Raw genomic sequence first — 24,540 nt, 5'->3', positions numbered from 1 at the left:
ATCCAGCTGTCTCTGCACTGCTTAGCCAAACTGCCACTATTTATTTCAGTATTTAGAACAGACTCCAAAAATTAAATATAATTTTATTTGTAAATGCAAGTATTCTTTAGAATACAGTTTTTATTTTCCAGACAGGATACTTTGGGGAAAAGAGATCATTATGGAGCAATCAGTATTTAGGGGTCTAATTTTATCATTATGCTCATGTACATATAACTTGAATCACTGGGAAAACAATTGGCTTCACATGATTTTCCTGCTTAAAATACAGAGCAGTGCTTTTCTCCTACCTAGATGACCTTCAAGGAAGTGTTTTGTTTAATGTCTAAAGAGGATGTTGGAGGAGCCTTAAAGGAAAGGGAGAATTGAGTCTGATTATTGAAGATTCTCTGATTAACTTGTAGTAAAGGACACCAAGGCCAGGAAAGAGGAAATGGTTTAGGATAACCTCTGTGAGTGGAAAGGTATCAAAACCAAGTCCACCTTCTATTTTTGAGCATGTCTTTTATCTTGTAGAATATCTGACTATAAATAATCCGGGCTAATTCTAGGAGCATGTATCTACCAGTTTTACTCGATAATTCAAGAACTAGTACTTTCTGCTTTTAAAGTATTTTGCTTTTTTCTGTACTCAAGAGAGAAAACCAGTTAAGAGATATTTCACTATTTATGAATGTTATGTTTGTATCTCTGTGTGTGTGTGTGTTTGTGTGTCTATATGTCTGTGTGTATATATTCATTTCTACCCACATACAGGAAAGAAAATGTTAACAACTGTCCAGAAATAACTAACCTAGATTTAAGATGGTTTATTAGGTTAGTTTACACAGTAACCAGCCAACTATGACATTATTCCAGGCTTTTTTCTTCCATTGTAAAACAGAAGGTTCCAATTAAATAAACTCTAAGAGTCCTTTGGATTCATAATTTTAGTAAATTCATATAAATTTCATTATCCAAGGCACTTGTCTGTCTACTATTTTAGAGCCCATATGGCTATGAAATTAACAAGGGATATATTTCATTTCTTTAACTCTTTTCACAGCATCCTTCACTTCCTTGTTTCTCAGGCTATAAATCAATGGGTTTAACATAGGAATCACCAGAGTATAAAACACAGACACCACCTTTTCTTGTTCTAAGGAGTATTGGGAGCTTGGTTGAATGTAACTGAAACTTATAGAGCCATAGAACAAAGTCACAGCCGTAAGATGGGAAGCACACGTGGAGAAGGCTTTGTGTCTTCCTCCTGCTGAGCGGATCCTCAGGATGGCAGCGACGATGAAGACGTAGGAGATCATCACAGTCAGGGAAGTGGTCATGGCAATAACTCCAGAGAAGATTAAAAGCAACAGCTCGTTCACGGATGTGTCAGAACATGACAGCTTCAACAGTGGGGGAAGGTCACAGAAGAAGTGCCTGATGACATTGGGCCCACAGAAAGACAGCTTCAGCAAGCCAAGCGTGTGTGTCAAAGAGTTGATTAAACCTCCTACACATGATCCAATGACTAGAGCGACACAGACCATTTTTGTCATAGCTACCGTATAAAGTAAAGGGTTCACAATGGCCATGTAGCGGTCATAAGCCATTGCTGCCAGCAGGAAGCCTTCTGTGGTCAAGAGTGACACGAATAGAAAATATTGCACAATGCACGCAGAGAATGAAATTGTCTCCTGTTCAATGAAGAAGTTCAGCAACATTTTGGGTGCGAAGACTGACGAATAGCAGGCATCAACAAATGATAGGCAACTAAGGAAATGATACATGGGTGTCTGGAGTTTGGGAGTTATCTGGATGAGAAAGAGCATGCCTAGGTTCCCAACCAAGGAGATGGTATAGGTGAGCAGGAACAAGAGGAAGAGGACCACTTTCATGTCAGCACGATCTGTCAGCCCCAAAAGGATAAATTCGGTCACCAGTGTGAAATTAACATCAGCCATGTGCTTACTTTTCTTGGGACCTGTTAACAATAAGGAGATTGGAATAAATTGAGAAGTAACCGTGTGGCGTTATCAAGACTGTTTGGAATCCCTAACTAGTGACTTGAGTTGTTGACGTCTCTGCTCTACTTGTTTTATCCATAAAATTAGAACATTTTAACTAAAATTTTCTAGTCTCTTTAAGCACTGTTTATTTGCCTGCTCCATCGGGAAATTCCATGCATGAAGAAAGAAAACATTATGGTCTCGGTTAGGGATGAATTCAGAAGGCATTTAAAACCTTAAGTGAATTTCATTCTAAAATGTGTAAAATCCAGTTTATAAAGCACAAATGACTGAAGTTGGAAATTTAATCCATGGTACCACTGAAGCTCTCTTTAAAACGTCTTCCTTGGGATCTCATAGTAGCCAATGTCAACTATATCAATATACAAGAATAAATGGTATTGTGACATTTAAACTTGAGTTTTCCCACTTAATGACTTCATGTTAAGTTTACACTCTACATTTTTTTTTTAAACAGGGATGTGAAGAAAGGCAAGTCTCCAATATGAAAAAAATTCTGGAATCTTTCTTCAAAAACAGCCGAGGCAATAGCCCCTGAAAAGAGTGCTCATTAGGCATGGGGGGGGAGGGAGTTCTGAGCTGGAATATGAAAATGGTGAACAGTAACTTATAATTGGCCTTTGCTATCCAATAGAAATACCTTACTCAGGAGACTCAGGAAAAAGAGTCTTTATGCTTTTTCTGAGAAAAAAGTAAAGCAAGCTTGTAAAGTAAAACAAACCTACAAACCATACAGCTACTTCTTTGTAATACTTTGTTTTCCTTGATGTTGCAACACCTTTCTTAGAACATGCAATATCGTTTCCACTTAAGCCACATATATTTATTGATTGTGACCTCATTTTGCCTGTAAAATTGAACAATTTTTTAATATTTATTTTCAAAATAAATATTTTAAACAATTTAGGATACTAATGACTTTACCTCTGCAGAATAAAGGATGATTTTTGGTGACTTAATCATCCTTTCACTTGGGAGATGCTATTCCTTGTATACAGAGATTAAAACTTAGAACAAGAATAACATTGCAAGATCACTGGATTAATATGAAATAAGGGAATATCTATGCTAGATCTAGAGTATCTAGAGTGACAGATGAAACATTCCCATGGGAATACAGAGTCATGATTTGGATTGCAATTTGTCCTTTAAGAAATATTCCAGATTGAATTTAAACACTGATTTTTCATTACTCCAATAGAAGTTGAATAACAATTTTGATGCTAATACAGAAAAAGAGACTGAAGTGTAAGACAAAAGGTGGGAATAACAGTCAAATTACAAATTTCTCCCTCCCCTATAACTTGAAGTCTTCATCACATTAAAATCTGAACCTTTTTTCCTTCATTTTTTTGGATATTTTTAACTGATTAGCAGAATGTATGTAGACTGATATTTAAATAAGTGAATTTTACTTACCAGTGGAAGAAAAAAATAGTCAACACCTTAGTTCATTTATGAACTTCATCAACACTGATCCTCATAGCTTATTTTTCTCTATTTCCCCACCAGAACAAATAAATCCAAACCACACAAGAATAGTGAATTGACTGATATTTTCAGTGATACGTATAATAGGTAAATAATAGTGAGTAGCAAGATTGAAATTCAAACTTATTTAAATGTGAGAACCAAAGCCACAGACTCCAAGCTGTGAAAGCAAGAGAAAGATGATCAAAAAACAATCATGTTACAAGATAGGTTTTGTTTAAAAGTTCAGTTATATATCTCCCTTCGTTCAAATGGGAATACGGTCCCTGGAGTTAATCTTGTGATCCAAAGATATATTAAATATATTATTAAAAGTTCCTCTCTGCTTCTTGAGGGATTTAGGAAACTCTCAAGAACTTAATGGTTCCCTTAAGACATTTGACTTCCTGATTGTTAAAAAGAATAGAAGGAAAAGTGGGGCAAGTATAAGGAAGGAACAGAAATCTACAGTCTCTGGGAAAAAAAAAAAAAACAACAACCTGCAATAGAATTGGTAGTGATGCTTGCTCCACATCTCAGCAAGGGAAGCTTTTCAGAAGAACCTATTATTTGGAACTAATTGTCAAACACACACACACACAAACACACACACACACAGACATACAAGCAAAACCAAAATGGGATATCAGTGGGCTTAAAGGTAGCAGAGAAGGACTAGATAAAAAACAATTTTATTCCTTTACTTCTTTGGATTGCAAGAAAGTCATAAAAGAAAATTAAAACTACTAGTTCTTAAAAGGTACCTTGTAATGAATCCAACCACCTATCTCTTGAATGTTGATTCCTCCAGTCTAGTTACACGTCTGCGGATAGAAAACCTGGGGGTTTCTGGCTTTAACTTAAAATGACTTACGATGGATTCTGGTAGAAGTATTTCACGCTCTTCCATTACGTAGACATCTAAATAAGAATCATCCTTTATTGTTTATTCTGAAAACAGTTACATTTTTCTTCCTAAATGCAAATTTCCTAAATCCCTAAAGTAAAAGCTGATGGGGCAGGTGGCAGTGTTACTGGGTTCCAAAATCATTCTGTTCACTGATCAACAGGCCAATAAGTTGGGAGACAAAGTGTTGGGGCAAGGAATAATGACTTATTTGGAAAGCCAGCAGACTGAGTAGAAGGCAGGCTAATGTCCTGGAGAACCATCTTACCCAAATCAGGCTTCTTTTATACTAAAAAGGGGAGGGAATGTGGTTGGTGGTCGCAAACTTCTTGGTGTCAGAATCCTTTGTTCTTGTAGCTGTCCACATAGGTCAGGTCATGGTGTCCGTGTAGACCTCCAACAAGACAGATGTTATTTTTGACTCTGCAACTTTTTATCTGTATATAAATGGGAAAGCGTTACACCCTTAAAGGTCAGAGCCTTGAGAATGGGCTCGCCTGTATATTTCAGGCTGCAGGCAACATTCTTTTACAAAAGGTGCCCAGTTAGCACGACTCAGCACGGGAAACAGAGCACAGCGTTAGAGCCAAAGGAACAGATCTAACAAGGGGTCAGATTTGTTCTTCTCTATTACAGTAGGGGTGGGGTTAGGTGAGATTCTATGGCTGAGTTAAGCCAGAAGATGAGCCATTCTTTTAGAAGGCCTAGAACATTTTTTTAAAGTACCTGATGCAGTCTCTGCTTTAGTTTTTAAATATAAAATTCATTTTCAGTCCATATATGAAAGAATTACATAAGAAATACACGGTTGATCCCTGAACAGTGCAGGTGTTAGGGGCACCAGCCCTCCTGTGTAGTTGAAAATCCGTGTATACTTCACAGTCCACCCTCCATATATGTGGTCTGCCCACTTCCATGGATTCAGCTGAAGATCCTATTGTATTTCAGTATTTACTATTGATGAAAGTCTGTGGGTAAGTGGACCCTTGCAGTTCAAACCTGTATTGTTCAAGGGTCAACTTTATATAAAAAATAAATAAATTAAGTTTTTGAGACCTGTATTCTCTTTTCTCCAGAGATTATATAGATTAAGGACAAAAAAGTATCTGAGAAAACTGTATAAATATGTTTTTTCAGGCACTTAGTTGAAAAGAAAAACAACAAATAATTATGTTCAAAAAGTCCCTATTACTTCTGTTGGTTTATTAACTCCTTAAAGTTATATGCAATATTATTTTTAAAAAGCACATATTTTTGGCAAGTGGCTTCACATCAATCATCAAATATGCTAGTGGATCCTCAAACTAAGATCAAATGTCTTTATTTGCAATAAAAACTAATATTAACCAGAACTGACACAACATTGTAAACTGACTATACTTCAATTAAAAGAAAACTGGTATTAAATTTAAAAAGTATTGATATTTGAGATACTTATCGGGCCATAATTGAATTTGGCATATAGAAAAATTTAGCAGCATTGTTGAAAACAAAGAATTGGTTAGGATTTTTTACACACAGAATAATTTCACCTGGAAATAACAAGAATTATACTTCTTCTTCACAATTTGAGCACCTTTCGTTTCTTTTTTTTATTGTTCATTCATCCATTGTGCATTTTTGCCTCATTTTTAAAATAATGTATGTTTCATATTTAAGCCTGCTTAAACCTGGAACTTACTTTTGTGTTTTGTGATTATGTAGTAGGAATCTCAAGTAAAATGTTGAATAGAATTTTTTCCCCCACAAAATGCAGTATGATTTCTTTATACATTTGTTTATAGTTTCGTATGTGCATATATATGAAAAATATTTTTTCTGATTCTATAGCTTACCTTTTCATTCTATAAATGAATTTTAATTATCAATATAGTTCAATTTATTATTTTTCCACTTAGTGTGTCCTGTTTAAGAAATTCCTTGCCTATTAAGTTTTTAAGAATGTCTCAGTATACGGTTTGTACTGTTCTAACTTTCACATTTACTATGTATTAATGATTGCCTTCCCTTTTACATTATGCATTTTGAGATATCGACTATAATTCACTCTGTTCCTTTAAAAAAATTTTCCTTATAATGGTTGAACCTAGAAAGATTCAACTCTACTGATACACCCTGCATTTTGCATTATTGTTGCCATGCATTTATAGTCCATTTATTTTAAACTTCTCAATAAAATTCTACGATTGTTGTATAGTCAAAATTCAATCACTATGTCTAATGACCCACAAATTTTAAATTTACTCTTCCCTTTGCTTTATGTACTTTCTTAATTGAAATTTCATGTTTTCCTCTTTTCCTCTGGGAACTTGTTTCAGAATTATGTACACACTCACACACATACACACACAGATTGTGAAGTGCCCTGATAGTAAGTTAACAGCTTAGTTAAATTTTATATTTACATACATGAGTATAACCACGACATGAGTCATGATACAGATACTTCTAGCACTACAAAATGCTCTCTCATAGCCATAATATGGTAACTTAGTTTTACCTGTGGTTTAATGGATTCTTACACATGGACTTTTTGCATCTGCCTTCTTTTACTGTGCATAACTTTAGTGAGATTCATTTATATTATTGTATGTCAATAGCTTTTTTTTTTAAGTGCTGTTGAGCATTCCATTTTGTGAATATACCAAACTGTATTCATTTATTCTTCCAACAATCGGCAGCTTTTTATTTCTAATTTATAAATATAAACATTCTGAATAAAACTACTGAGAACATTTTTGTTCCTGTATGTTTATGGATGGACATACATGCTCATATCTAAGTGAAAGTCCTGGGACATAACTCAGGCATTGTTCACCTTACTGCCAAACCGTTCTCTGCAGTGGCTGTACCATTTCATACACTTGTCAGTAATGATACTGAACACTTTTGCGTATACTTTTGTCTATTTTGTATATCTTTCATTAAAAAGTCACTTATCTATTTTTTCCCACATTTAGTTGCCTTATTTGTCTTTTCTTATTGACTGGCAGTAGATTTTAATATGTTCTGGATGTGATTCCCTTGTCAAATACACATACCGCGAGTATCTTTTCATAGTCTGTGGCTGTTTAGTTTCTTAATGGTGTATTTCCAGGAACAGACGTCCTCAGTTAAGACAAAGGCCAGTGCTTCCATTGTTCTTTATAATTTTCCTATTTGTGCGTCCTTACTAAGAAATGTTTGTCCACTTCAGTATCACGAAGACACAGACTTCTGTTTACTTCTAGATGTTCTGTTCTTCTACCTTTCAGACATCTAGTTCTACGATCCATCTTCAATCGCTTTTCATGTGTGGTATGAGTTACAAGGTGACGTTTATTCCCCATTCAGTTACCCAATTGTTCTAGCACCATCTGCAACAGGCACGCACACAACGTCTTTCTTATCTTTGTATCATCGGTAGCTCTATTGGAAAGCAAGTCATTGTGTCTGTTTGTCCTTTGCTGGACTTCTCATTCTTTTGCACTCGTTCATATGTCACCTTTGAGCTAATATCACATAGTCTTAAGTGCTGTAGCTTTATACTGAGCCTTAAAATTTGGTAATATCAGTGATCATATTTTGTTCCCATGCTTCAAATTGTGCTGCCTTTTCTAAATCATTAAACAAATAAAATACAATGTCACATCATTTTACACACACACAAAGAACTAGAGAGATCTTTATTACATTTTTATTAACAACTGTGTTGATTAATTTCCAAACAATCGAAGATTAGTTTAGTTTTTGTCATCTATTTAAAGTTAAATTCCACTGTGATCAGATAATAATATACTGTATATAACTTCAATTATTGAAATGTGTCATATGATACAATATAAAATCAATTTTAAATATTCAATATGTATGTTAGAGAATGACTATACTGCAGTTGGACTTAGTGTTCAGTGTAACTCTATTGGGTCAATTCAATTTATTCAGTTGGCCTCTGTGACCCAGATCCAGCTTTGGATACTCTTCTACACACCCTCTTCCCTTCCAATTTCCTATGTGGAAAATCAGCTGTGTGGTTAAGCTCCTATTTAGCCCAGTACACATACCTTGTCAGTGCAAATAACTGCTTAAAACTCCACTGTTTGCTCTTTCCCCACAGCAGCCGCAGGACGCAGGTTCGGAACCAGTAGCCCATCACTTTGGTGGGTGCAGCTGTTAATATTCATATTATTTGGGACACCATCAAAAATTCCTCTCTGCTTTTCAAAAGTTCTCTGTTTAAGTGAGCCTTTCTATCTATTATCTTGATCTATGTGTCTGTGTATCATCTATTGTCTGCCCTCTGTCTGTTTATTTACTTATCTGGTCTCCATGCCTGGGACAAAATACAATCATACATAGTGAAACTTGCAAAGTGTCTGCTGAATTTGTACTGGTTCCTCTGAACACGTGCAGAGCCCACCACCCTCTACCAGACTGCATTTTCAAGTCTGCCCTGAATCAGAAGACTAGAAATCAGCTAGCCTCTCTAAGATTACACCTGTCTGGAATCAAAACCACTCCAGCTCTCTGTTCCTTAACAGGCTAGTCACCTGTACCAACAGATACATCTGTACTTTATCCGGCGTTTCCTATTTTTGCATAAATACTGTTTTAATCCCATTCATCTGCTCAGAAGTAAAAATGATCTGTTATTTTATAAACACGTTTCCCTGTGTTTTCCCAACTTTTTATTTTGGAACGTGTCCAACTTACAGAAGAGATTCAAGAATAATACAAATTTGCAAAAAGAATTAACAATCACTCATGGACCCCTTACCTATAAATAACAATTGCAATTGCTACCTTCGCTTTTTCACTCTCTCAATCTCTCTCTCACTCCATTTACACATAGATAGAAAAATTCTAATGACATACAGATTGTATGTCTAATTTTTTTTTTCTTAACCCATTTATCTTGCCAGTATGACACAGGTTCAGAAACTCTCAGTCATGTAAACCTTTTCTTCTCAAAAAAATTATAAATTAAGGTAATTGTATACATATATTTATTTATAGATAATAATAATGTTATTTTATAATATCCAGTGTGTATTCATGCTTTCTCAAAGTTTGAGACATAACATTAGGTAACACATTCATCTTCTCATAATATCCCACATGCTCTATCACACAGGTATATTTTGCAGTGTTTTGATTCGTGTTATTTAGCCTGAGATCCTTAAACTTAACTGAATTATACAACTTCTTATATTTTTTCTCCCTTATAGAATTTCAGCTCTTAACATGTTAAAATTACATTGAACACCAGATTTATATCTAATCTGTATCTATATTTATATTTGCATAGCTGTCTATCTACCCAAAATCTATCTAATTTGTCTACCTCTTTAGGAAACTTTGAAGTGGTTTGTTTATTCTGTGTTTACAACTGAAAAAACTGGGTTTATCAAACTGAAGTATCTTGTCACTGCTACAGAGTTAGTGCTCCCTATATCCTTTGATGTGTATGGAGACTTTTCTTGGCCCTCTCATCTGCTCAACTTTGTAAATATTGCATGTGCTTGAAAAAAGCACACATATTGTAGGCTTTTGGATGTGTTATTGTACATGTGCCAGGCATGGCCTGGGCCCCTCTTCCTCTCTGGAAACATCTCTTGCCTCACCTCTCCTTTCCCTTTTTATTCCAGTTCTGATCTTCTTGTGATTTCTTGAACATCCTAGGAAACCTCTTTGGCATTGTTGTTGGCTATACTCTCTTCCCAGAAGGCATCTATTTTTTGCATCTATTTTTCTCTCTTCATCAGTTTATCTGATTAAGTGACACAGGTTCAAAGACTCCCAGGCATGTAAACCTTTCTTCTCAAATAAACAAACAAACAAATAAATAAATAACCAAAAAAGGAAATCTTAATCATTTTTCAAGTCCCGTGGATGATTCATGAGCTATCTCTTGAATATGTCCCCTTCACTATATTACTCACCTGTAACACTTCTTGCCTGTCTCAGGATAACTTTCCCCCAATATTCTTTGACTTTCCAAAACGCTGAAAACAGGGGAATTTTCTTAAATCATACTATTTGTGTTTCATTTTTTAGTTCCATTTATTAGCCATAAAGAGAGTCCAAAACATGTTATACTGGCATTGAAGTGTCTGCATACATATATCCCTAAATACCTTTCTAGACTCATTTTCTACTACTTTTGCTTTAAAATTCCATGCTAAAGCCAATTCGTATATTCTCTTACATTTTACTAGTCCTTCCCGTTGGCCACATTCCTCCATTGCCTGATCCTCTAACAGTTTGTGCTCCATATCTTAAATCTTTTTAGCTTTGGGTCACACAGAGCAACAGATATAATAAAAGTACTCAGTAAAAATATGTTGAATGAACTATGACTAATGAGAGTTATTTGTTACTATAGCCATTTTTTTCTAACATAATATTATGATATACAGTTTAAATACAAAGTTGAAGATATATATTTTTACTTGAGTGATGGCATTTTTAGAACAAAAACTAATGATCTAAGAAAATCACGCCAAGAACTTCAATTTTTCCCTGAGATAACAATGGATTTGATAAATGCCTGTTGTTGGGGTATTTTTGGATTTGAGTCCGTGTCAGATTCCTTTAAATCCATGGTGAGGTCTTTCAGAGATTATCATGAGAACTTGTTAGAAAAAAATATATTTATCAATTTTTTTGATAATGAAACTATTGCAGCTCACAAGACAATGAATGGTGAGATAGAGTGATTTTCAGTCTTCAAGTCAAACCCAGGACTCATGTTTCAAATTACATGAGAGTGTCTTGATTACAGTTTTGTTTGTGATTGTATCTGTGATACAATTGTAAAGACAGTCTATTTATTTTCAGGTTAATGTTAGGTTAGAAAAGACAAGATTGAGTCAAGTGGAGGTTCTTTTCTGCCATATTGACCTTTTTGCTGCATCTTTCACATCCTTATTCCTCAGACTATAAATCAGTGGGTTTAGCATGGGGATCACCAACGTATAAAACACAGCGGAGACCTTCTCCTGTTCCAGGGAATACTGAGAGCTTGGCTGGATGTAACTAAAGGTTCCAGACCCATAGAATAAGGTCACAGCAGTCAGGTGGGAGGCACAAGTGGAGAAGGCTTTGTACCTTCCCTCAGCCGAGCAGATTCTCTGGATGGCGGTGATGATGCGAGTATAAGAGACCACAATGATAATTAAAGTGAACATTGCAATGACCCCAGAGAATATTAAAAGCAGCATTTCATTGTTATGAGCATCTGAGCAAGAGAGTTTCAGAAGAGGGGGGATATCACAGAAATAATGATTCACAATGTTCGGACCACAGAAGTCTAGTTTGAGCAAACCTATTGTTTGTGTCAGGGAGTTAATGAGCCCTCCCAAGTAAGATACAAGAACCATCAGAATACAAACCCTTTGGGTCATAATGACTGTATACAGCAAAGGGTTGGCTATTGCTACATAGTGGTCATAAGCCATCATAGAGAGGAGGATGCCTTCTGTGGATCCATACACTGCAAAAAAGGAACTCTGTAGAACACAGCCGGCAAATGTGCTGGACTTGTGTTCTGACAGGAAATTGACCAGCATTTTAGGAGCAATGACAGTAGAGTAACAGATATCACAAAAAGAGAGGTTGCTAAGGAAGAAGTACATTGGACTATGAAGTTGAGTATTTAACCAGATCAACACGATCATCCCCCAATTACCTACCAGAGTGATGAAATAAATAAGAATGAAAAGCACAAAGAGAGGGATCTGCAAATTAGGATTTTCAGTTAAACCTACCAGAAGGAATTCCTTCACACCTGTATGATTCCAACCTGCCATGCATTAGGGTTTGTGTAATTCTTTAGCTCCAGAACAAGATGAAATCACTCAGATAAAAAATAAATATATATGATTTCTGTACGATCTGGATTCATAATAGCAGGTAGCATTTAGGTTTACTCTGCAGTTAGATGAAAAAAGATATTAACTTCAGCAGTGGACCACATGCGTACTAGACAATTCATCTACAGCGACTCAAATTTTTGAAACTAGAGATTATTTTGTTTCCTCCCTCTCAGTTTCCACATCATCACAGTTGGGATAAGGAAACTCTCTTAGATCATGAAACTGGTAGCACTGACATTCTAACCCAGATACGCCTCATCTGTATGACATTTACAAATACTCTGCTTACCGGGGCTACAAACAGTGCCACTCTGGAAAGAAATTATTTCTTTATCTGTGGCAAACCTGTTTTTTGCACACCCAGTTAAGTCATGACACTGTCTTTCATCGTATTAAACTCCCTTCCTTTACAGATCGCAAACATCAGAACTTTTTTGAAATCACCTGATGCTCAGATTCCCCACTTGGACAATCAATGACTGTGCCATCCGGAAAAGCTCAATGAGGAGGAAAATATAGAGAAATCTTTTTCTTTGCTATTTAGTTTTGAAGCTAATCAAAATTAGCAGTGCGATTTATCTTGAAAACTTTCTCATTGCCTCTTTGTGTTTCGCTTCACATCTTTAAGACAATAAACCCAAAAACTCAATGGAGAGAGGCAAGTATTCAAACTATGTTGGTCAGATATGTCCTGCTTTCAAAAATGTAGGCAAAAATGTAGGCTGCCACTTAGTTCCACTTTTTTTTTTGACATGATATAATACTAATTCAACAATATTTATCGTTCAAGATCAATAGATTAATCCATTCTTGCACACTTTCCTACATTCAATAAATATAAATTACTTACGACTCTGTGAATATTATATACAGATAAATAGATAACTGATTATGTTTTATATAAAAAGTTTTGCCACTTATAAATTCAAAAGCCTATAAATTCATAAAAGATATAATGTACTTATACTTTAAAGTAATATATACCAAATGATTTATGACTAAAATTGTTTATAAGACAAAAGAAGCAAAAATCAAGTAACACACACACAAAACTTAAACAACAATCACAAATAAAAATTTTTTAAAACTCACTATCAACCACCACCTTGATGTAATGAAAGACTCAAAACTATACAGCTTAGATAGTCTACCTTTAAAGCATATTCATTTGAAGCTACTTTACTCAAGCAAATGGAGTTGCAGTGGTAAGAAGCAACAACTTGTAGCAAAAGCTGTCCTGAGTTCTGGGAATCAAGTTTCTGTGTGCATGCTCGGCTTTTGTAACGGACAGGAAGCAGTGAGGAAATCAAGGAAAATAGAAAATAATTCTTTAAATATTCTTATTGGAATTATAAAATAAAATTGGATCTAAAAGATTTCCAGAAACTATTATTAATAAGATTGGAGAGAAATGATTTTCCTTGTACTATAGATAAAATACATTACAATTCTCAGATATTCCACTTCCCGTAGAATATCTTGAATTTTCCAGAAATGTGCAAGTAACTTTAAGTTATGATACGAACCAAATATTAAATACATAAACATACACACAGACATGAAAATATTGAACTTAGGTATTATGTAAATAGTGTCCCTTTTCCACAAAATGGGAAGAAAATCTTTGAAAGATAAATTCACCACAGGTTAAGAAACAGTTTTCTGGCTATTGGGGAATGATATTGAAATCCTACAGCTGTTGTGAAGATAACAGGAAATATCAAAATTTTAAATAAACCTACATCACCATTTCCTAAATATACTCCCAGTTAAGTGAAGTACAGACAAAGCAGAATTTCTAGAGAAGACCAGGTTTTCATGATTCTTAAAGGATTTATTGTTGAAAGTAGAGCATTTTTATGTTTGCTTCTTTTTCTTTTGGGGCACAACATAGCTCATTGTGTAGATGGGAACCTCAGATGTTCAGAGGTTGGATCATTAGCCTCTTTTCTGATCCCTTGAGACTGGTAATAATCAGAGCTGCCGGTCTTCTCAACAGTTGTTCAGTAGATAATTCTGCTCTTACTTTGATAAAATATACTCCTTTCTACAAATAACACAATTTTAAAAATGGATGTGTTCTCTAAAACTCAAACATTTAGAATAAAGGCACAACACAGACAAACAATTATGGAAACGAAAAAAGTATGTTGCAATGACATAGAGCTACTCAGACAAGTGTTGAAATGTTCTAGTAGATGAAACAGCTGAAGCTGTCTCTCTTCCTATAAAATGGGAGCATTAATACATGCTTTATCTATCTCACTGATTCATTGTGAAATTGATATAAATTCATAATTGTAAATCATCATACTCCAAAAACTTTATCATTTATATTAAAGTTTTATGAGAAGGGAATTTGAGATTTGCAAATAACCACTATATATAAAAAGAGATAAAAAACAAATTTCTTCTGAATAGCACAGGGAACTATATTCAATATCTTGTAATAACCTTTAATGAAAAAGAATATGAAAGTATGAAAATGAACATATGTATATGCATGAGTGGGACATTATACTGTAACTGACTGTACTTCAATTTTAAAAAATTAAATAAATAAAATAAAATAGTTTTATCAGAGATTACACATAAAAATTAATTGTATAATCTTTTAGATTATTTATATAAAAGTGTATGATTTTATTCTCTCTAATAATTCAATAAGCATCAAGGAGATGCAGGTTGTGTCTTACGAGTCTCTTATATCTGTCATTCTACTGAATTAGTAGACTCATAATAGTGTGGGAATTCTGCACATATTTCACATTTGTTTATTAGCTTTTTACATAATTTTATATTTAGCACTCAATTATGCAAATAATATATCCATTATTTATGTGTTTGGGAGAGGGTAGTAGATAGTTTTGTTAAGCTCTGTTGTTAACTCATTACCATTTCTTAGGCATTTTAGCATAAAAAGAGAGTAACATATATGCAGATAGATAAAATAATGGCCTTGTGTCAATCCAAATACTGCACAAAATTCAAAGAGTTATGACAAAATTACATGCAGTTGTGAAGATACTGATACAACATGAGTGTCCTTAGATACCAAATAGAAGATATTACCATGTCATAAGAGACCAAAAGATATTCAAAATCCAACAAAATAGTCCATGAAAAAAATAGAGTCAGGTATACAATGAGAGTGGGGTTGCAGATTCAAAGCAAGAAAAAAAAAAGCAATATGATTAAATGCAATAAACTAATTCCTTTGTAATTTATGAAGGCATTGCTACAATAACTTTAACAAGGGACTGGTGTCAAAGGCAAAAACAATAATCCTATATGCTAGGCAAAAATCTCTTGGCTAATAGACAGCTTTAATCTTCTGAGATGGACTCTCTGACTTTTGTTAGTAGGTATAATTATTTCATGAATAAGTATGTTTCACCCAAAGATAAAATGATAAACTTCAACTAATAAAACACAAAGTTTGAGAGACTTTGTAGATTAGATCATCAGACTGATATTTCTAAGAACAATTTCAGATACATAATTCAAAAATTGGCTTAGAGCTGTTTTATTGTTGTTGACAATAAAACAAAATTTGGAGTATGACTTCAGTTTTAAAGCAATCGGGATAACTTAAAAACCCCATAATATTGTATTAATATGTAAGAAGTATTTATAATCGTGTGTTGATTTTATTTGTTGACCAGACACCTAGTAAGATAAAAAGAAAAAAAATTATAAATTAAATTTAAAATATTAAGTTTATTTACGTAAATTTGTGGCAGTCTTTAAGAGCTTTTACAAAAGTGATTGCTGCAATTACTAGTTATATAATTAGAATATTATGTTTTGCAATTTGAATCAAAACTTAGCAAAAAAGTTGGTTGTTGCATTTGTTACAGCAAATCATTGCTTATTAAATAATAATACAGAAGATTTTATTTGTGTGTAGTTTTTTTCTGTGTGGAAAAGCCATTGCTGAGAACAGTAACTCATAATAAAAAAATATATATGGGGAATTATGTGTTCAGTATTCTGACACAGAATCACTATTCACATTAGTTAATTTTTTACTTCAGATGGATAATACTTGAAGTTTAATATACTGATAACTCATCAGTATATATTTTATCAGTGTATTCATTGCTGATTAAAAGCTGAAACAATTGTTATATCCAGATACCAACGTATCATTTATGGAGCTCCAGTGACATTGCCTTTAAAATATATACCTTTGTCTATGCTCTCATGAACTCTAATACTAAACAAGAAAGGGAGATGGAGAGAAAAAAGAAAGGAGGGAGAGAAGGAAGGAGGGATGGAGGAAGGAAGGGAGGCTCCAGAGTCTTAGTTGTATTTAAAGATAAATTATAAGACAATAGTAGCCGAGAATGACATTAGAATTTCCCTACTATATATAAATACATTTTTCTACTTAGAACTAGATTTTTTTATTGACTTGCAATTCACAAAACATAAATAGTGCTTGTTAATATAAAAAGCCAAATCAAATGAGTTTTTCCTCAGAAACGACAGCGAGGTAAGACTTATCCAAGAGCGATTCTTTACAAGTCGTCCTATTGCAAAGTCACGTGAAAACCATGTACAGATCAGTTAAGGTAGGAAACCCCAGGGAGATGCTGAGAAGATGAGCTGACGTTCAGGCCACAGGCTCTGATGTGTCATAAAGCTTCAGCCTCATCAGTTGGACTCCTTGCCCTGATTAATCTAGGAAGAAGATGTTGTTCCTTTAAACACAGCTAAGATTTCTGACCAGCCAGCTGTCCAAAGTCATGTATTTGCAACTTTAAGGTTTGGAACACACACAGGTTCTCGATCTTGGTCAAATCATGGGAAGGGCTGATGTGTCCTCATTTATAAATGCTGGGGAGGCATCTTTGGGGGGCCACTCTGCCTACCGCAACCACCAATGTGTAAACAGATTCCCTAGTCACTGGAAGAAGCTTCTGAGCAATGCCACAAGTCCTCACACTGCAGCCACAGATTTCAGCCCTATTTATGCAATTTTTATATCCATGATGGAGATAGTAGTCCCTGGCTCATTGACTCACATGACATCTTATATCATGGACAATGTGTTCCTATAAGGTTAGTCTTCCTAAGTGAACAAATGTTTACCCCTGTCAGGCACACGTGAACTCTGGGTTGCTAACTCAACTGGGCTCACTTTTCCAGGTCTTCTTTCCATGCTTCACAATCAAACTTTGACTTGAACACTAAGAGACAGCACTTTGCAGGTACGAAGAATTATAAAAGATCTAACTACGACTTCAACAGTGGTCTTTTTACTGGGATGGCAGTAAATGAGGTGACAAAAACAATTCAAGTCTGCCAAGCATGCTATGACAAATAGCCAAGAAGACCATCCAATTCTTGAGGGCAAGTGAATTTTCCTGGAACGCTTGGCCTGGAAAATGATATCCTTCAAAATTATTCTGTTAAGCTGCCAAGGAAGTATATGCATCCTGGCCAACAGATCACATTGTATCTAGATCAACAATGGCAGTCTCCTGCATTGGGGAAGGTCCAAATGATTGCTGAAAGTGTCCCATCAGGATCCTTGGACATCTTCTCTTGGAGGATTTTTAGATGGATTTGTCCCTGATTTACTAAACTGCTTCCAGTTTGCCATACCTTTCTTTTCCTATACATTGAAGAAGTATATTTATACTATCCTAAATATGCATACCTGCGTCCCATAGTAATGTCAGGATTGTGCTCACAGTCATGTTTAATAGAAATGGTGTGGATTACTGATACAGTAAGGTGTAAATCATGGAAGCCACTATTTGGGTGAGAAGAGAAGAATTCCAATTAAGGGTTAATTTGTCCAAAAGAAATCCCTCCTGGTTGCTTTTCTGTAAGCCTCTGAAAAGTATATAGAGTTGAGAAGTTAAGAAAATAAATTATGATAAAATGCTATCATGGATTAAAGATGGCTGCAAATTCATTGACACTCTTCCTCTTGAATCCGGGTGGACTCGGTGACTTGTTTCCCCACAGGAGGGGTGTTCTGGATTGTCCAAGGCTAAGACGTGAGAAGCTAGCAGCATCAGCCTTGGTCTTTTGGAACACTTCCTCATGGACTACTCTGAGGCTGCTTTGAAGAAGAGAATGTTTGGAGAGTTTAAAGGGAGGTGTCCTAAGACTGCCTGTAAAAGAGATGTCCAGCCTACCCTCAGCTATTCCAGTCTGAGCTATTCAGGTGATCCCAAAGGGCCCGCCAGGCACTGAAGAGCACAGAGACTTCATCCCTGCCCAGCCCTACCCACATGGCAGATTCCTGAGGAAAATGAATGGTTATTGTTTTCAGCCGCTTAAGTTTTGTGGCAGAGCATCATACCACCAGAACGAATGTGGAAGTGGCAGCTCAGGTCACATGTTCTGTCATTGTTCACTGCTGCCAGGCTTGGACCCCAGCCCTTGCTCACCTAGAGGTGTGGTGATGCTCCTGTGTGGCAATGCCAGCTTTTGGTCCCCCTTGCATGATCTCAATTGGACTTGTTTTTCAGCCTCAAGATCAAACTAAAGGAGAAGCTGGTGCCCCTGCAACTCATGAATTTTGAATTTGCAGAAAACAGCTGGAACCCAGGGCTTGGCCATGGCAAATGGTTGTTGGATCCCATCCTCTGATCAGTGAAAGGAGAGGCTGTTCTTTCCCTAATAATATATTTTAAAAGCCATATATCCCAGTTCTCAAAAGCAATGGCCAATCCAGCCAGATTAGTGTGCTTTACGTCACAATGAGGGGAATGATGAGAAGAGCACACCTCGCACTGCTTCTGTCTCTGCGAGGTGAGAAATACCTGGAGGGAGATGGTGTCAGGTCATTTTCCATTAGTTTCCACAAGAACACATGAAACAAAAATGTGATGATTTTGTAAAGCATAAAATACTTTATCTTCTCATATAGGAAAAGTGATATGCTACCATATGGTAAAATCCTGGGGTTTTCAACACAGTGATGATTAAATTTTTATTTGTAGAAAATTTTGTATAACAACGCAAAGGAGCATGTATATATTTAATTAGAACTAATAGTGATATATCAGTTATAAATTGTGGCATCTCCTCTCCACCATACGTAGCAGTGTTTGTAGCCAACTAAAAAGAAAGTATGGATTCTCAACCAGTATTCACTCCAAACCTTTATCTTTACATTATCGTAGCAAACATTATCTCATGTGTTTCAAGAACATATTTTTTTATTTACTTCTGAGAAAATAATTTACTTACAAATGGGTTCCTTTGAAGACAAATATTTACTACACCCTTTAAGTATGACATATTTTTTAATCTGATGTTGCTAGGAAAATTGATATTTTTCAGATCATGTCATAGAGCTCATTTGCCCTTGACTTTCAAGTCTCAGCGAAGGGCAGTAAGATGTGAACCTGTTATATAGACTTTACTTCTGACCTGAATTGGAGATGGTCATTGAAATGCAGACATTTTTCCAGTGATGTCATCGGTTTTAGTATTTTAGATTTGTACGTTGTGTTACTTTCTTATGATTGAAATGTAACACAGTCTTACAGCATTCTCTCTCATCATAGACAGAAGCAGAAAAATCTAGTTCAATGTGACTGTCACAAATGTCCCACTGTATTCTGCCTTTCTCTCAACTCTGACTCACTTCACAAAATATATATGTATATATATATATATAGTTTTCATTTTATGTGTTTAGTTTATTAAAAGTACATATTAATTTTCTTTGTTTATGCATATTATCAAAGTACATCTTAGAAGTTAGGGAAATAATGCAGAACAAATAAAATTGCATCTGAGATGTTTTTACCAGATTATTAATGTGACACATGATCAGGCAGTAATGTCACCCATGAGTTTCATTTGTGTTATGGACAAAAAATTAGAGTTGAGCAAGTTCAGCAGTTCTAAGCCTGGGATAATTTTGCCTCCAAAGGAATATTTGACAAAGTGGATATTTTCGGTTATCACACACGGGGAATGGGCCACTGAGACCTAGTGAGCAGAGACCAGGGACTCTGCTAAACACCCAAAGTGTGCAACTTAGACCTTCCTCCCCTTCTTCTCCCAAGAAAGGAGAATTGGTCCAAAACGTCACTAGTGCTACTTTAAGAAACTCTAGGCTAGATCAATTCTTTACAATTTTATAGTTTAGAATACACTGTAGTTTACTTATTTTAGACTAATTTATTTTCAAAAATGAAAAATAAGTCAAACTTACAAAGCTCCCATTAAGGAAGCTGATTTGATTCTTCATGCAACCTTATGCGCATTAACACAATGGATGGATAGTTAGAAAAAATTCACTCATGATATGAAATCTCCTGAATGTTTTTAATTAGGAAAATACATTAAAATGAAAAGAATGACCAAAATAACCCATACATTTCAGAAACCACTCAAAAATAAGAACAAAGGAATAGCGTTGTACTCTGTACTCTGACATTTGTGTCTAGAGCAAGTGTTTTAACATGATGAAGGGACACTAAGTTAAATGTTAGGTTCCATTTTTTTTTTGGTCTCTGGCAGTATCTCAGAACATGCTTCACAGATATTTTTAAAATTCCTAATTTCTTATAGTTAATCAAACCCTAATTGTTGTCTTAAAATCAAATAGTAATATAATATTGGTAAAGTAATGAGCAACTGTATGTCATTACATTGTGACAGACACAAAGAGTTTTACACATATTCTAGGAGATTTATACACATCTGATCATTTAATTCTCAAATTATGCATTTACTAGTAGCTTTACATTTATTAATTCATCTACTCATCAAAAAACAACCAATTTCAATGGGCAATTATTTTATCATTTTCATTTACAAGATTACACCCAGTATAAATGAATCCAGGAATTTATATTTTTATAATTAGTACAAAATGCACAACATTATGTATTCACCTGTATGCATCTTGACAAAATAAAATGAAAATCAAATTGAGACTCAAGTATCCAAAGCAACCACAGAAAATGTCTAATTTAATCATTGCAATTGATCTCAGAGAAAGGAGTGTTCATGCTCCAATTGGTTTGCATTGTCAATTTACAGAATAAAATAATCAGGACAATCATTCACCTCTTCTTGACGATAAAGCCTCAAAGATTATGTCAGTAACATCTGGGCAAAAAATTAGTAATGGGCACAGCTTATAGTCTCCACGAGCTTTGCAAACGTGTTTGCTTTTCATACATACTTGCTGTGAATGCAATAGCAGGAGATCTATTAGAGCAATCAGTCCAGCCCAAAGAGAAGGAGTGTGCTATAGCCCCACTCTGCTCTAATATTAAAGAGACAATTGTTATGTACCTTCTGTCTCATTTCCTGAGTGTCAGTGAAACCACCATCACCTATGACAAATATGAGCAATATCAAATTTCCCTGATGGTAAATGTTCTGTAAGTGCAGAGTCCAGATTTATTTTCCCAAATGCCAAAAGTTAGGTCTACTCACTCATCCAGCCATCCATCCGTCTATTCTATCCATTTGTTCATTCATTCATTCATTAAGTAGATATGCAATGAGGATATACCACATACCAGGTGCCACATAGGTTTTGGGAAAATCCACCAAGATACATATTCCCAGCTGCCAAGAAGTTTCTAATATGGGTGAGTTCAGACAGATCAACAGATACCTTCAATGAAACACGATAAAGAATATAATAAATCAATGTACAACATAGTTTAAGAACAGTAATTAGAGAGAAATTACTATCATTTATTTTAATTCAGGATTGTTTCACAGAGCAGAATTTTGTAAGAGGACAAAAGCATTTTAAAGTATGAAAGATGAAAACTTATCTTTATGTCTGGAAAGTGGAAAGTGGTCAACACTTAAAATAGTTGACACATGGCATAATATTGATGAGATTGAAGTGGTTAGGCTGAGCCTTGAAAATTACTAAAGGATTCAAATTCTTATCCAACTGAAAGTCCAGTTTCTGTCTAACAGCTTTTTGAGGGCATTTTTTACATCCTTGTTTCTGAAGCTGTAGATTATTGGGTTAACCATGGGGAAGACAACAGTATAAAACACTGCAACTACTTTATCAGTGCCTAGGGAATAGCTGGTGGTGGGACGCAAGTACATGAACAGGAGTGTTCCATAGAATAAGGTGACGGCTATGAGATGGGAAGCACAGGTGGAGAACGTTTTGCCTCTGCCACCTGAGGACTTGATGCCCAAAACAGTGATGAGGATCCAGAAGTAAGAGAGAAATATGACCACAAAAGTGCTGGTCTGGATGAAGCCACACAAGGCAAAGAGCAGAAGCTCACTGATATGGGTGTCTGCACAGGATAAAGCCAGCAGAGGTGGGATATCACAGAAAAAATGGTTGATGATATTGGAGCCACAGAATGGCAGCCTGAACGTAAGGCAGACGTGTACCATCGAAGTCACACTTCCGCTGACGTATGCCAGCGCAACGCAGCAGAGACAGACTCTCCGAGACATAAGTGTTGAATAGAGCAGTGGATTGCAGATGGCAGCATAGCGGTCGAAGGCCATTGCTGCCAGGAGAAGGCACTCAGCATCAGCAAAACAGCCGAAGAAAAACATCTGCAGTGCACAGCCGTAGGGGGAGATGCTCTTCTTGGATGCTAAGAAATCCACCAGCATTTTAGGCGTGACGGCTGTGGAATAGCTGAAGTCTAAGAAAGACAAGTTGCTGAGGAAATAATACATGGGGGTTTGAAGGCTCGAGTCGATGTTAACTAGAATTATTAAGCCTATGTTTCCCATGACCGTGAGTGTGTATACTATGAGAAATACCAAGAATAGCGTGACCCTGAGAGGTAGGTAATCTGTGAATCCAACAAGCAGAAATTCAGTTGGCATGGTATAATTACTCTCCAACATCTTCTTGGCTTTCTTGTTTTTCCTCATCCGACGTGGATGGTATCAGAACACGTGAGTTGGCTTGAGTGATGGATGAACCAAGAATATCTTTATTCTTCCTTTTAAGGAAGCAAAATACAAGGATAATAAAACCACAGTTAGGACATTTTCCGTGATGCATTTGGCTTGTTTTCTTTTTTTGTCACTTCCTTTAAAATAGATAATTAAAAATCTTCACTGATTCCAGATAATGTTATTCAGTGCAGGTGTTTTAAGATGCAGTGATTTTTATTTTATTTTATTTTTTTACAGTAGGACTTTGTGGTTTATTTTACTTTATTTTATTTATACCAGAAATTGACACGTTGTTAACTGACTGTACTTCAATTAAAATTTTTTTTAAAGATGCAGTGATTCTTTAAAAGACGTGCACGTTAAGAGATGATACTAACTCCTTTCAGGATGAAAGGGAATAAATGTGGATAAGGCCTGGAAGAACTCGGAGAACTGGCGAGATCCTTATAGGCAAAGCTCTATATTTCCAATCCTAAAGTTACACTCTTCCACGTAAAGAAACATATAGCTGAGAAAAACTCTAGGGGGGAAGTGCTCACAGGTAAACTAGGTAAGTCTACAGAAGAGTATCTGTGATCTTGGGAGGTAGCTTAACATAACAGTTAAGAGCACAGCAGGCATGCGAGAGGTGACTGGGTTCAAATCTTAGCTTTGTTACTTACTGGTTGCATGACCTTGATAAAGTTATTTAATCGCTCTTTGATGGTTAGAAGAATAAACAAATAGATATTTGTAAAATATGTATGTAACTCTTACATAATAAACACTAATGAATATTTATTAAATAAAATTTATAAAACAAATCAATATATCCTCTTATTTCTTTTTAATTATTTACTCAATAGCTTGAAATACCCAGACAGTTGCCTCAAAAGTCATCTTATCTTTGGCATCATGGGTACTTGATCTCTCCTCTTCCAAAGGGAAAAATCATTCTGTGTGTGTGTGCGCGTGCGCGTGCATCCTATGCAAATTAATTGTTTGGAAGCAGTAAATTGTTTACACAGCTGTATAGTGATTGCTTTCCTTTCTCTAGGTTTATGCCTCTTTCTTATGTCTGGGGTATGGATATGAAAATGTCTGATGTGAGGTCACAGGGACATTGTTTTGAAGGACAACTGTATCTCTGCACTTAACTAATGAACTTCTAAACTGAGACTATATGGGAAAAATACAGAGACAGAAAAATCACCAAGGAAAAAAATTATGACAGGTGCCAATGAAAAATTAATTATAGTTGATGGAATGTTCAGCAAGAAGTTAAAGATATGTACTTAAAGATATGTATCGTTGGGAGTGGCTTAAGTGTGTAACACTGTGGTGAGCAATAAGGCAAACGAATAACGGAGATCTATTCTTCCTGCCGTGCATGGGGACTTGAGAATTTCCCCTCTCCCAATAATACGAC

General features: G+C 35.4%; 3 protein-coding genes across 3 annotated transcripts; all 3 read right to left on the bottom strand.

Moving 5' to 3' along the window:
• Positions 1–1,004: 1,004 nt before the first annotated feature.
• On the bottom strand, positions 1,005–1,943 carry LOC102525233 (olfactory receptor 5J3-like). The gene has a single exon (XM_006214139.3). The coding sequence runs from the start codon at positions 1,941–1,943 to the stop codon at positions 1,005–1,007; it is 939 nt and encodes a 312-aa protein (XP_006214201.1).
• Positions 1,944–11,237: 9,294 nt separating this feature from the next.
• Positions 11,238–12,176, bottom strand: LOC102541767 (olfactory receptor 5J3-like). The gene has a single exon (XM_006214037.2). The coding sequence runs from the start codon at positions 12,174–12,176 to the stop codon at positions 11,238–11,240; it is 939 nt and encodes a 312-aa protein (XP_006214099.2).
• A 9,951-nt stretch (positions 12,177–22,127) lies between these two features.
• On the bottom strand, positions 22,128–23,078 carry LOC102524981 (olfactory receptor 5AS1). Its single transcript, XM_006214138.3, has one exon. It carries the CDS (start codon positions 23,076–23,078, stop codon positions 22,128–22,130), a length of 951 nt encoding a protein of 316 aa, XP_006214200.3.
• Between the last annotated feature and the right edge of the window lie 1,462 nt (positions 23,079–24,540).

This window comes from Vicugna pacos, chromosome 10 (assembly GCF_048564905.1).
Source record: "Vicugna pacos chromosome 10, VicPac4, whole genome shotgun sequence".
In the NCBI taxonomy this organism is placed as follows: Eukaryota; Metazoa; Chordata; class Mammalia; order Artiodactyla; family Camelidae; genus Vicugna; species Vicugna pacos.
This window is presented reverse-complemented; position numbering and strand designations above follow the sequence as displayed.